Source organism: Echeneis naucrates, chromosome 6, assembly GCF_900963305.1.
Source record: "Echeneis naucrates chromosome 6, fEcheNa1.1, whole genome shotgun sequence".
Taxonomy (NCBI): Eukaryota; Metazoa; Chordata; class Actinopteri; order Carangiformes; family Echeneidae; genus Echeneis; species Echeneis naucrates.
Window position 1 is genome coordinate 1,171,811 of NC_042516.1, and position 15,377 is coordinate 1,187,187.

General features: G+C 41.4%; 1 protein-coding gene across 1 annotated transcript in view; it reads right to left on the bottom strand.

Moving 5' to 3' along the window:
* tsnare1 (T-SNARE Domain Containing 1) overlaps positions 1–15,377 on the bottom strand; it is a 186,085-nt gene that overhangs the window by 135,474 nt on the left and 35,234 nt on the right. Inside the window, exon 2 of the mRNA XM_029505222.1 lies at positions 8,790–8,911. Within this exon, the coding sequence (XP_029361082.1) occupies positions 8,790–8,874 (85 nt within the window). The 5' untranslated portion in view covers positions 8,875–8,911. The remainder of the gene's footprint in view (positions 1–8,789; positions 8,912–15,377) is intronic.

Sequence of the window (15,377 nt, forward strand, 5' to 3'; positions counted from 1 at the left end):
CCAACTAGTGATCACTTTTCTGTTGCTGATGTCATAATTTTTCTCAACCGGAGACATGCACCAAAGGAAAAAGTCATGGAACTTCTGGTCTGCAGCAGAACTTTGGGACAGTACAGCGCCAACCCCTACATCTGAGGTGTCGACTTCGACCACAAACTGGTGTTTGTTCAAACCAAGAATCGGATACTTGGAGGATGGGTGCAGAGGGTCTTGAATGCCTTGTCAGCAGCGGGATCCTGCAATCCAAATCCTTGCAACAATCAAAAAAGAATTTTCTCAACAATTTAGCGTCCTTGCCAGGATGTGGACTTAGTTCTCTGGATCGACACACGATGATGATACCACTCAGCCACAAGGCAGGCTGGTTGAGGTAGCAACAGGTACAAAAGGCAGGCCAGATTTCCAGGGCAGAGACTAGAAGATGTGGTCAGGGACAGGCAGAGTGGATACCAGGAGACCAGTTCGGAAAAGCACGCTGGACAGTAGTGCATGACACGGCAATAACCTGGCAGTGTTGGAGGATCTGGGCTGTTAAAATACTGGCTGGGGGGTGGAGAGGAGCTCTGGCTGTGGAGAGATTGTGACTGATAAGGTGGTGAGGCCGTAGGTGAGTGAGTGTGAGCTGAGTGTGACGCTAATGCCGTAAAATGTTTGTAACCTGTAGCATTATTTAAATATTTCTTTGCATTTGAGGTCGGCAACATGTCATGAAATATGCACTTAATCTGTGTTACTAATGGCACATGGTTTGTTTCAAAACTGAAATGCAGCCACATGTCTATCTTCAGACTTAGAGATGGCTTCACTGGACCATGTGGCAGTTTAGAGCTGTTTACTTATATGCTGGACACAACTGGAATGCACGCATACAGAGAAGTTGCATTTACTTCAAAGGTCGCGTAATTACTGTTGCTATGGCGATAAATTAACATGACTAAAGTAAACTCTGATCATGTGATCAGATGTAACACTGACTGCCTGAACAGTTTGATAATATGATGCAGCATCACACACACCCAACCTGTCAAGGCAGATGGCACAATACAAATAAATCTGATTTGATTTTTTTCATGACACTCATCAGCTCAGTGACATTTGTCACACAGCAGCTGAATAAACACAAACAGTTTGTGTTGAATGAGTTCATTTACTTGCATGTTTTCAGTTTTTTTTTTTTTTTTTCTGACCGCTGAAGAATCGCCTCCATTGAACAGCTGTCGTACACCTTTTCTGTCTTTTTCATATATTTGTGTTTTTCCTTATGAAGCTGTAATTTTTAATCAAGAATGACTAATTGCAGCTAATTGCATATGTGACTCAGTAAAGACCCCTCTGTAATGGGAGACAGTAATTAATTAAAAAGAAAAAAAAGTAAGACATCCAAAAATTTTTTGGCTTATTTTCTAGATTAAAAACACTATTAACCATTATCAGCAAAAAACCTCAATACACAAACTTCCACATGGGACCATGAGTTCTGCTCATTCTTTTGGTTAACATTGATATTAAACCAGCTCCAAAGCCTCTAATCCTCTAAATATCATATTATTCATGTCTCTCTGTCTTTATTCTATCAAAACAATAAACTCAGACCAACTTCTCCCCACTCTGAGATCAGAAAAACAGAGTCTTTGGCAATAAAGGCTGACAGCTAGGCCTCTGAGAAGGACTCTGATTGGCTGTTACCAACTGGACCCAATGGGAGTGACCAATGTAGAGACATAAATCTAAAAGTCATGTCTCTACATTGGAGGATGAGAATCAATGTCTTGCACACAAAAGCAAAAAAGCCTTTTACTTGCTTGCAGGGGACTCTAATCACATCAAGCTAACAGACACTCCGCCCAGGTTTCACCACCATCTCCACATATCAACACAGGGAAGGAACACTTTGCACAGTGTGTACAAAAATAGACTGGGTGCGTACAGAGCCCTCCCCAGGCCTCATCTTGGGCTTTCCATTATGATGAACCCTGCCTTTCATCCCCAGCTAAAACAAAACAGATCAGAGCAGGAGACCAACACTGTGTGGCTCCAGGATGCCATGTCTGTGCTCCAGAACTGTTTCCAGTGGACAGAGTGACATGTTTTCAGAGGTGGAATGGGGGAATACTCATCATCTGTCCTCAGCTTTATTTCTAAATGTGTTGACGTCACCACCATCAAAATGGTGATTGCCAACCTGAATCAAAATCCCTGTTGCCCAAAGCTGCCAGCCCTGAAAGCATCCCAGGGTGGATACTGAAGGGCTGTGCCTTTGAGTATCTCCTCCTATCGGCCTGTGACAGTCTGAAAGTGATTCAAGAGGCAAATTTTGGCCCACATCAAAGATTCATTGTGGACCCCCACCAGTATGCCTATTGACAGAACCACTCTACCTACGATGCCATCTCATCAGTTGTCCAAAAGGTCCTTACCCATCAGGAGAGTAAGGATTCATTAACTTCACTTCTGTTTTCAACACAATCATACCACGTACCCTAGTGCAGAAACTACACCCACTTGGACTGAGCACCTGCCTATGACACTGGACACAGAACTTCCTAACTAACAGACCACAGACTGTCAGCATCCACAACATCTCCTCTTCTCCCATCAATCTCGACACTGGCTCCCCTCAGGGCTGTGTGCTGAGCTCCCTCCTGTTTACCCTGCTGACATATGACTGCTCCGCCCAGAACCCGAGCTGTCACATAGTAAAATGTTTGCAGACGAAAAGTGCGAGTCTTAGGATGCATCACCAGCAAAGATGAATCCGAATACAGGGATGATGTGAAACACCTGGAGAACTGGTGCAGAGAGAATAACTTCTGCATCAATGTGTAAAATACAAAGGAGATGACGGTGGATCCCAGGATGGGAAAACAACCCACTCCTATCTTGCACATCGGAGGAGAAGCTGTGGAAGTTGTGTCCAGCTTCACCTAGGCGTTCATCTCAGTAATAACCTCACCTAGAGCTATTCACTCTTTGTCTCTCTTCCTTTCAGGAGAAGGCTGCAGAGCTTCCGGAGCAGGACCACCAGACTAAGGCACAGCTTCTTTTTGACAGCTGTGAGACTGTTGAACTCGGGCCAGGCAGATCCTTCACTGACTGACTGATTGGTTACTGGTTGCCGCAAGCGTGTTACGTCATTTCGGGTCACTGGAGGTTGTGCTCTGTGGCACCTCGTGTGTTGTCTCTACCATTCTTCTGCTTGATTGACCCAATAGCAAATTCTTGTCACACTAACATGGCTTTAGAACTCAATATCTCTCCCCTTTCCTAAGCTTATAACCCATTCTGTCAAACCACACGATTAGCAATGTCCTCTAGCTCTCTCTCTCCACTCTCTCTTCCTCTTTCTCCCTCTCCTCTCCTGTACTGTCTGCCTCATGTCTAGCTATTCTTCTGGCTCCTTTCATAATAGCACCTCTTGTCATATGCCAGTGGCTCTTGAGCAGCAGGGATCTAGTCAGGGCGGCTGGGTGCCTGTCTGAGACAAGAGGCATAGTTGTAGGCAGCAGTCCCCAGTTCAGCGCCGACCAGTTTACATTTCCAACAGGTTCTCCCTACTCAGTGACACACCCGCTGAAAAGCCGACTCTAGTGATTGGCAATTCTATTCTGAGGAATGTGAAGTTAGCAACACCGGCAGCCATAGTTCAGTGTATCCCGGGGGCCAGAGCAGGCGACATCCAGTCTTATCTGAAACTGCTGGCTAAGGGTAAAAATATGGTAAAATTGTTATCCATGTCAGCAGTAACAACACCCAACTTCACCAGTCGGAATCGGTGTGTACTTTTGCTAAAACAATGTCGGACACTAGTTTTCTCCGGCCCCCTCCCGAGTCAGACCAGTGATGACATGTACAGCCGCATGTCGTCATTTAACCGCTGGCTGTCGAGGTGGTGTCCTGAAAACAACGCGGGCTACATAGATAACTGGAAGGCCTTCTGGGGGACACCTGGTCTGATTAGAAGAGCTGGTGTCCATCCCACCGTGGGTGGGGCTGCTCTCATATCTAGGAATATGGCCAATTTTATTATAAATCCAAAACCAGGATACCAGGAGGCAGAGCCGCAGTTTATCATGCTCCTCTGCGCCTCAGTCAGAGTGGTCACCTGCCGAGAATGGAATAGTCTCTGTCTATGTTTAGGTCTATAGAAACTGTGTCTGTCCCCCGACCGCCTAAATTTAGAAAAGTTACTAAACCCAAATTAAACAGAAGAGGAGATTAAAAAAAAGCAAAAGTAAAATCTAAACAACCACAAATTCAGTCTCATATAACACTGCAATCAAATGTGGACTGTTGAACATTCGATCATTATCATCAAAATCTCTACTAGTCAATGATCTCATAGCTGATCATCGTATTGATTTATTTTGTATAACTGAAACGTGGCTGCAGCAGGATGAGTATGTTAGCATTAATGAAGCTACAGCCCCCACTCATAATTTTCATGTCCCTCATACTGCAGGTCGAGGAGGTGGGGTGGCTGCAATATTTCAGTCAAGCCTATTAATCAACCCCAGACCAAAATCTGGCTGCAGGTCTTTTGAAAGCCTCACGCTTAGTCTTTCCCACTCAGACTGGAAAGGTGAAAAACCAGTTCTGTTAGTTACAGTATACCGTCCACCTGGTCCGTACTCAGAATTCCTATCAGAGTTTTCTGAGTTTATATCAGAGTTAGTACTCAGCACAGACAAAATCATTATACTGGGAGATTTCAATATACATGTTGATGTAGAAAGCGACAGCCTTAGTTCTGGGTTTCTTTCCCTACTAGACTCAATTGACTTTTCCCAGCATGTGAATCAACCCACTCACTTCTACAATCATATCCTTGATCTTGTTCTAACATATGGCATTGAAATTGACAAGCTAACAATTTTTCCTCAAAACTCTTACCTGTCTGACCATTACCTTATTACATTTGAGTTTACTTTAATGGGCTCCACAGCATTGAGGAATAAATTCAGCTATAGAAGATGTTTATCTGAAGCTGCTGTGGCTAAATTTAAAGAGAACATTTGGTCATCATTCCCAACAATGCCATATCTAAATTCAAATGAGGATTTCTCCCATACGCAGGTTGATGACTTTGTGATTAGCACTATGGCCACACTGCGTTCAAATCTTGATGATGCAGCCCTTCTCAAAAAGAAGGTAATCAAACAGAGGAGGCTGGCTCCCCTGGTATAATTCCCGAATCAGTACCGTAAAGCAGACATCAAGGAAATTAGAATGAAATTGGCGTTCCATTAAGTCGGAGGAGTTTCACAGAGCCTGGAAAGATAGCTTAAAAACATACACATAAAATAAATATATAAAACATAAATACATGAGCTCCGCAGTGCTAGAAGTTCATATTACTCAGCACTAATAGAAGAAAACAAGAACAAACCCAGGTTTCTCTTCAGCACTGTAGCCAGGCTGACAGGCTTTCATCATCCAGACCATTAACCTGTCTATTAGACCCAGAACCAACTAGCCTCTTTAAAGAATTTTTTTTACTTAATTGATCTGATTAATTTGACTTTATCTTTGGGTTAAGTGCCTCAGACTCTTAAGACCACAGTCATCAAACCCCAGCTTAAAAAGCCTAATCTTGATCCAGATGTTTTGGCAAACTATAGACCCATATCGAACCTTCCATTTATTTCTAAAATCATTGAGAAAGCTGTAGCAAGACAACTACACGAGCATCTGGATGGGAACAGCTTGTTTGAAGAGTGTCAGTCAGGATTTAGAGCCCATCATAGCACAGAAACAGCGCTGGTTAAAGTCTCCAATGACATTTTAATGGCCTCAGACAATGGATCAGCCTCCATACTTCTCCTTCTAGATCTTAGTGCTGCATTCGACACCATAGATCATAATATTTTACTACAGAGACTGGAACATGAAATTGGAATTAAAGGAACTGCACTAAAGTGGTTCAAATCCTACTTATCAGTTAGACATCAGTTTGTTCATGTAAACAACAGCTCCTCCTCATGTACTGTAGTCAGTCATGGAGTCCCGCAGGGTTCGGTACTTGGACCAATCCTCTTTACGCTTTATCTGCTTCCTCTAGGCAACATTATCAGGAAACACAGCATCAATTTCCACTGCTACGCAGACGATACTCAGCTGTACCTATCAATGAAGCCAAATGAAGTCAGTCAGATAGTCAGACTGCAGGCATGTCTTGAACACATAAAAGTCTGGATGAGTGGAAATTTTTTACTTCTAAATTCTGACAAATCAGAGAAACGCCATCTAATCATCTCATCAGTCTGGACAGCATCACTTTGGCTTCCAGCTCCACTGTAAGAAATCTTGGAGACATGTTCTTTGTCCCTCACATAAAGCAAGTCAGTAGGGAGGCTTTCTTCACCTGAGAAACATTAGGAAAATCAGAAACATCCTCTCTCAGGATGATACGTTACCAATGCTGAGAGGTAGTCTACCTACCTACCTAAAAAAATAAACATTTTTATTCTGCTCCGTAAGTCATGTTTTGCCCTCAGTTGATTCAGTAGCTCACAATAGGCTATGCAGGTGACAGGTTGGGCCTTTAACTTGTGAAGGACTGAAGTATATTTTATTTGAATGCAACTTCCCCAGCTCCCACACTAAGTAAATACAGTAAGAATAAAAGGAAGCTTAAGTTTCAAAGTTCTTATGATCTTATACCCTAGTCTGCTTGCACTCATGTAATCCCTTTTTCTATCCCAATAACTGTTAAAACTACAGTGCTTCTTCTCATCAACACTGAATCTGACTAAACTGTGTACAATAAAACAGAACAGACAGGCTGCTGACATGGGATTCAAGTCATGGCCTCCGTTTTTTCCAGTTTACTGGTGCTTTTTTGATCATTTTGATTTTTGATCAAGGACCTTCACTTGCATGAAAAGTGTTCATATACACTTTGTCCATCCTTAAATTAAACAGAATTTCACTCAATGGTGTTCCTGCTGTTATACTTTATCCTGTCCTGCATATCTATTTGGCAGTTATCTTTGGGTTTCAGCAGGAATATATCCATAGATAGGCTTATCTGTTTTGGAGCCGCATGTTTCTTGTGAGACTTACATGCAATGTGTCGCTTCAAGTCATATTCTCCTCCGTGTGAAACTGAAAAATAATTCTGGCAAATTTCCCAAAACAACTCTGAGAATCTCCTTGCACAGACTTCACCCAATTATAAGTTGTTTCCCAGTTTTTGTTGTAGCTGTAGTTCCTTTTCTTTGTGTTACGGTCCATCATATGCGATTTTGTGGTGCCTTGCAGTTTTCCCCATTGGGTGGAGCCAGGCAGCAACAACGGTGACAGGTTAAGCTGCACTTGACCCCACCTGTACCCAGTTTGATTGACATCAAACAGCCCCGTGATGACAGACTTTCCCTTCTTTCTTCAAAGTCATTGGGTAAAAGCCAGATTTTAGAAAACTGTCTCTGCTGCAGTGGTGACTTCTGAAAACTAGAGCCAATCAAAATGCAGGACATTGTCTCAAATCATGGGACGCAGAAAAAGGAATAAAAATGCTGTGCAGTCCCACACAAAGCGGGACACCTGGTCGTCACTGTCGTAGACGACACTGAATATACACTGTACTTATTGTACTTATTGTACTAAAAGCCATTTTGCACATTATCATTATTTGGACATCACCAGTCTTTCTGCAGTATAACTCAACAGGTTATGTTGTGTTTTTGTTAGGTACTTTGACCACAGTAATTCCTCTTCCCTCTTTCTTCTCTCATTGTGTCTAGTTTAATTTATCTTGTTAGATTTTATTTACCGGGTCCGGAATCAAAAAGTTTTGTTCCCATCTCATGTAAATGCGACTGGAATGACACTAAAAGTTCCTTGAATCCCTGAACTCATCCACTGAAGTCAGTGAAGTGAAGTCAACATATGAGGACTTGTTAAATAGATCTGATTATCTGGTGTAGCATCAGCATGTCTCCATCTCAAACCATCACAGAGGAATGGATAGTGGATGCATGATTTCCTTTAGGAAGTCAATTAACTAAACCTTAAAAGTCAAGAGGAAAACTTGGACCATTTTATCTGTTAATATTAGTTTGTTTCATGACACAAACTTAGTTATGTACAGTTCAACTGGATTATGCAAGCATTTTCCAAGACAACTCTAATGGAGAGACTTAAGTTCATGCTTTTGCCTTGTTTCTGGAGAAATTATAACATCAAAGCTGTCTTTGCTGCATTTCACTAGCGGTTTTAGAGGAGACTTTCAGAATTCCTTTTTTTATTGTTTGAATTTTGCCTACATCTGTGATCTGCTGGGATTGAGATATCTTTATCACATTGGATTGGCAGCAAATACCTTTGGCAGTGTATCAGACAAACTGGGCAAGATCTCAGCATCTCTGCAAGTTGTAGTTGTTTTTGTGAAGTAGTGACAATATGCGGGGCTTTTTGTTTACTTTTCATGCATTTTTTTGACTCATCTTCCTGAACAATAAAAGGCTTGTTCTATGGAATACAAATATTTTGAAGCTCAACACTCAAAACTACTAATTACACTGATAGAGCCTACAATTCCAAGGATATATTGTCATTAAAGGTGAGCAGGCCTTTTCTGTCTGGGTTTTTTAGGGTTGGAGCTCACTGCCAGCAGATCTAAGACAGTAAAATCGTCTCAGCAATTGTCTTATTTCTTCTCGCTAATTCTATGTTAACTACACTATTGTCTCAAATTGCATTAAAATTGTTTTCTTTTGACCATTTTACAATACTACATGTAAGACACTTCAAAGGCATGACACCATGAAGAATTCATTGTTTTTCCTTACCTACTGGCTGGTAGCCCTGCCTCGTGGGACCACCAAATGGGTTGCGACTGCCAAAGGAACCTCCATCAATGGATCCGTACGACATTTTGTCTGATGGTGGGCGACGTGTAAGCTGCAGGCGTCTGTGGAAGGAGAAATACCAAACAATTATACATTTCCCCATTAATCAGCCAGTATAAAAATGAAGGAGTAGAATATTTTTGTAGACATGAGCCCTGTGGATACAAGGTCTAGTTCGAGAGGTATTACAAGACGACCCCCCTGTGAATTCAGTCCAGTGTGGATCAAAAGTCTGATCAGTTATCAGTTAGCAATCCTTAAAGGGCCACTTTTATTGAGGTGAATAAAGTTTTCTTTTTAATTAGACAACAGACAAAACGTGTTGCTCAATTTCTTTTTTGATTCTTCGGACAGAGTACCTGTTTCAATGAGCTTTTAGTTTCTATGCAAAACTAGTGTTGGGAAACAACCCATTCAAGAAAGGGACAAGACAACTTGCTCCTTTATTCCACAGACATAGGAGGGTCCTTTAAACTCAGCTCCCCCACAATGCTCACCTTTTCACATGTGTAACAGGACAATCACAAACTCTAAGTCCAGCTGCTATTGGTCACTGTATGACATGTGACCTATAAAAACCTCTGTTTGTTCCTCCTCTCTCTCTTCTCCCAAATATCTTGCTTCCCTCACACCTGTTTGTGCCCGTCTCTCTTCATTCCTGGATCAGCTCTCCTGACTCGGAGGTTGGCCCTGATCTCCTTTGTAACTCTTCACTCTCATTGTAGCAACACAAGGTCCTGCACAAGATTTCTGAGTGGACAAGTTGAACGCCAGCAGACTTGATGCAATGTCTCCTTGCTGTTTCCTGCAAGCAACGACCCTCAAGTTAGTATCAACGGCTAACTTAACCTTAACTTGGGCTAAAGCGATTCCTTGAATTATTCAAGTACCTTGATTACAAAAAGTTATTGCGGAATTTCCTCTGCCTCGAATTGTTTAATTTTTACAGAGCATGTTATTTCACCCAGACTACAGGTGTCTCTTGTCACTCTCTGTGTGCCAGCAAACACACACAAATTCCCAAAAGCTGCTGTGTGGTAGGGTGCAGTACTAACAGGGTAAAGAACACTGATCAAAGCTTTTAGAAGCTGCCAGACAGAAAAATCAACCTTTAAGACAAGAGAAGCGGATACATGCAGTAAAACGAGTGGCGCCTTCGTCGGCTACACATCAGTCTTGATGCCTAGGCACTCAGAGTCGGCTGGTTGATGGTGGACCACAACTTGGATCCATTCACTTACAAAAAGAGTTATTGGCATCCAAAGATCTGTAATTTGTTATTGATATGTGAGTGTAAATGGTCTCTGTCTCTATGAAGGAAAGACATGATGACAATGAAAGCGATGATAAAGATAAATGTTGATTGTCTAAAAAAGGAAACCAATTGTTCATTATTAAGTGAAATATCTTATTTTCTCATGTATGTTTATAATTTCACTTTAACTAAGAAAAAAAAAAAGTTTTATCTGATTAATCGATGGAATTCTCAGTAGAATACTCGATTACTAAAATGTTCGGCAGCAGCAGCAGCCCTAAACTTAACTGCAACACCAGCAACACAACCAATTGAAGGAACTAGGGAAGAATTCAACCACTTGAGCTCTGTACTCTGGACTTGGACAAAACATAAGGAAGGACAGTTGCTTGTCCAAGAACTGGGTAATGTTTACTGGGCCAACCTAGTATAAAACAAGCACAGCTAAGAACAGGCTGTTAACCCTTGTACAGTTACTTTTTCTGTTGGGCTTTCTTCTATGTGTTTACGTTGTTGTATATCCACACAAGGAGTTGCTGTTGATTGCTGTGTGTTCACACATGCTTTACTCGCCCTGGGTGGAAGTAACCCTGACCTTAAGAACCCAGGCCGGGAACCGAACCCCCAAACCTTTTTATTTTGGGGCGACAGCACTAACGACTATACAGCCGTGCTGCCAACTCCTTCTGCTTTAATATGATTGATTACATTACATAAGTCAGTTTTTGATAAACAGGCACCAATGAACTATCAACTAATGTAAGTTGTACCACAACACTAGGCTAGCCATGTTGTGATTCCAGCTCTGTACTTACCACATAAAATCCTCTTCATTATATAATGAAGGAGGCTCAACATTTAAACATTTCCCAAAAACGAAAAGCATGCAATTGTTTTTTTTTTTTCTTTGGTCTCTGGGTTAAAATGACGGACTCAAGGGGCCAGCATGGGCCCTGGAGCTGTAGACTGTATGAGAAATGACACCTTTGAGTCTCTAAAGTGAAGCTACACCTAAACTGCCTGAAACATACACTGTATTTAAGGACCACTGGGGGCAACTCTACTGGTTGTAAAAAGAAGTCAGATTGTATTGGAGGTGTGTGGAGAAAATAGTCCTTGTTCTCATTTGATTTATTATCACAGTTGTCTTCTTCAATTCAACATTAGTTTCATTATTTAAATGATGGTTCCATTTATGACCATCAAGCAGACCATAAAGCTTGGGGTGAATTAGGGGTGTGGCTACAGTATGATTGACAGACAGTACTAAACACAACAACCTGCCTTCACTCCTCTTCATTGCTACCTTCTACAAAAATGGTTTTCTTCAGGTAAAAAAACAACAAAAAACAAAACAAGATGGAGCGGATGACTGTGCAGGAACTCCATTAACATTTTGTTACTTAATAGCCCACTGACCTCAGGAAATTAGAGCTGGTGCAACACGCTCATGTGAATTCTGCTGAAAAGGTCAACTCATCATGTGAACATGTGTTTAACCCGCGGCCAGAGACACACAGATGACACTTGGATCAACAGATCTCTCTCAGCGCCTCCTTCAAGAGTCACAATATGATGCTAGTGTGGTGAAGTGGCTGACACTCTTTCCCCACCGTGAAAGACAAGCATTCAGACAAGCGGGAAAATGTGATTACACAGAGTCACTGTGCTGCCCATTGTTGTGGTGAAGCCAGTGAATCCAGCCTATAGGACTGGAGTTATGGGTATGAAGTGGGACAGAGGAACAAACAGAGATTCGGCATCCACACATTACACAGAGATAGATTCAGTGGGCCAAAAGAACAGTTAATCCGATTAATTTTCATAGAGAGGGGAGATTAATTACTTTTGGCAGTCCATAAACAATCTTCACTCTGCTTGATTTCAAGCCCAGTGAATGTGCCTCATGTCCCTCTGAAGTGTGGACACACGCTGCCGCAATCTGCATTCAAGATGCACACTCATGGATGCACATTCATGTCTGTGGGCATACAGACACACAGATAATCTTCCCCTCCACTGCTGTGTAGAATTATAAATCCCTTTGCTTGCTCACAAAATCATTCACACAAATGAAAACTAAGGTCATTAGAGTGGTGATGAAACACTGCAAAAACTGAAATTAATGAATAAACTTGAAATATTGCTGTGCCGTTGCTCATGCACATGATGGCATCATCCTCAGTGTTGTCATCAGAGCTCACCCTGTCACACTGACGATGGCATTGTCCCCTCGACATGACATTCACACACAAAAAACTAAAAACACAAAAGAGAATGGGTTTTGCTTTTACATGAAATTACTAAAAAAGAATGACTTTCCCACAATAGCAACATTTTTGAGATGCACCTACAGTGTATGAACAGAAGTGGATGAAAAAATCTATATAGTTCAGTTCTCTAAGTTTAAACCAAGGCACTATTTCATGAGGCTGAAATTTAATGACTTTATTAACACATTCTTTGACAGCAGCTGTCCGCTGTGCTCCACCAAAATGCACAACCTACAAAGTGTGCCTTTTAATGGTGGCAAGTGTCTTGAGCAAGCCCATGGAAGTCTTTTGAGCTTTACTAGTCAACGATGGTTCGAACTCCAGATGTGATTTAGTTTTGTTTAGTTTTTTTTAAAAACAAGAGAATTGTTATTTTCTAACAAGCTCCAATGTCTGTGTGTAACAGTTACTGCTCTCTATGCAGTCTATGTGAACAAAGTTAGGTAAGATTCTGATGAGTGACATCAAGAATCTCTATATATCTATATATCTCTACATTGGACACTCTTGCTGGGTCCAGTGGTGTGATTGGAATGTCTCATTTAGAGGACTAACAGTTACCTGCATTAGAGGCTTTGGAGCAGATTTTTCTTGATCAGATAAAGGTAGAAACTTCATATTAGCTTTAGAAAACCCCAAACACACTTGTAACTTATGGTTTTGTCATGTTCGTGTCTGAGCCCTATTGCTGTCAGCGTTTGAGTTCTCATGTTGTTTGTTTAGCTGAGTTCACTTCTTGTTTTATTTTGAAAGCTCATCTTCCCTTGTGTTGTCTACATTTTACTTCCCCTTCTGTGTTTTTTTCCTGCCTTACTGATGACCCTAACGTTTTTTACCTGTGTCTTGTTGACTCCCTCTCCCTCATGTATTTAAACTGCATTTCCCTTCCCTTCTGTACCAGATTGTCTTGTCCCTTGTGCCAGACTTCTAGCATTTCTTCATGGAAGATACTGTGAGTTTTGATTCTATTTCCGTCCCTCATTGTCTGCCTTTTGTTTAGTGTCTTTGTACCTCTGCCTGATCTGGACTGCTGGCCTGGTTTGACCCCGAGTCATAATAAACTGATTGTGTTTGATCACCCCTTGTGTTGCTCTGCATTTTGTGTCCTCTGTCCTCTGTGAATGGAGTCTTTATTGAAGGACATATATTATTAAGTGAGGATGTGCTCATTCGGAATATGTGGAGACTTGGTGACATTTTTAAAAATTGCATCAATTTAAAGTGAAATCTGCTGATTGCTGATTGTTTAGTTGTCTTTGAAATGAATAAAACATAGTTGAATGAGGTGCTGTTACCATCCTGTCATTGTTCTTCTCTTCTCATTGTTCAGGATAACACCACATAAACAGTTAACATCACATCACAGTATGAATATTTTCCAAAGTGCTTCATAATCAAGTACATTTTACAGAAGAATGTACATCCATCGCACCCCTGCAAAATGACAGCATGCTGCATGGGAAAAAATATTTCCCTCTTCAAGTAATGTGCCTGACTTGTCTTGAGCCATTTTAGAATAGCAAACAAAAATATATAGAGAGCAGTCTGGGTGGTGGTTTTTTCTGGCACATGAAATGCCACTTTTAAATGAAGACAGCTCTTGTTTACAGAGACAAATAGACCCTTTTGCTGGTAAACAGGTGAAATGAGGGAGAGCGAGTGCACCCCTGCGTGACACTGCAGGACACTGGAGGATAAATGCAGACCTGGCAGGGCAGAGTGACTGGATCCACAGCTCCTCACCACCCCCACTGGTTTTCATTCAGTCCCCCACTCCTTTCACAGCTTTCATTATCAGCAACACAGGGCTTAGCTTAGCCAGAGCAGGCAACTGAGCAGAAATAAACCTACATCCCAGACACAAACGCTGCCTCTATCACAAATAAGCAAGGTCCAACCTGAAGCAGGACTGTGCGTGTGAGTGTGCTCGTGTGTGTGTTTGCATGCGTATGTGTGAGAGGTTTGGAATGATATGGATATTTTCTAAGGTTGATATCATTATTTGAAGACAGGAGTCACCAACAATATGTGTGTTGTCATACTTTTTGAAACCTAACTACAAAATTCTGACCTTTTAACCTTTATTTTATTTATTCAGCCCCTGATTTATGGTCTGTTTTCCTCTAAATGGGGCCATCTTTTGAAAAACATCATGTTGTATTGAAGAACACCTGAAACTGGAGACTGAGACCAGAAACTTATCAAGAAAAGATTACAGAGATAATAAATCGAGTGACATATAGAAACATTTTTACATTGACTTCAATACAATTTCATTGATTTTTATAGCCAATGGATTCATACCCTAAAGGGTGTACGTCAACCAAGGCTTGTAACTCGACTTATAGTCAACTTAAGCAGTCTGATCCTAAGGGACAAATGTAATACTAGTCTGCATAACATTAGTGATTATTGGTTATTATGACACATTTAGGTTTTGTTTCTAGGCAGCATTTGGTGGCCATTGCAATTTGGACAAATTTGGTACGTGTACCATTTCATGAGCGTTTACCCACACAGAGCTGAGTGGAGCATTAGTAAGCCTTGGCTTCACAGAGCTTTACTGTCTGTTTCACCTCAGTAATTACCCGCCGGACCCACAACGTTACTTTCCTTCGGTTGTTTGCTTCGGTGTTGACTAGTGGTTTAATTTGTTAATAATTTGCAGCAAAAATTTGACTTTTCCATTTATGTATGAGCTCTTTATTTTAGGTAGTTATGTGCAGGGCTGTGTCAGGCTTGCAGGTGGGGAGCACCAAGGGTTGCACTGATGTGAAATAGGTCTGGATGCCCTGTCAGGTCTCTCATATGAAGGAGAAACTTGGATTTTTACTTGCCATTGTTACAAACATTGAGCCTTGTGACTTGTGGCCATTTACGTTCAAAAGAATCTTTAAAACACTACAAAAGATGGAAAATTCATTGGTGTCATTGGTCATTTAATCAAAAAGACCCCTGCTGTATAATCTCCTCTCAAGGACAGGGTAACACCATGGATTA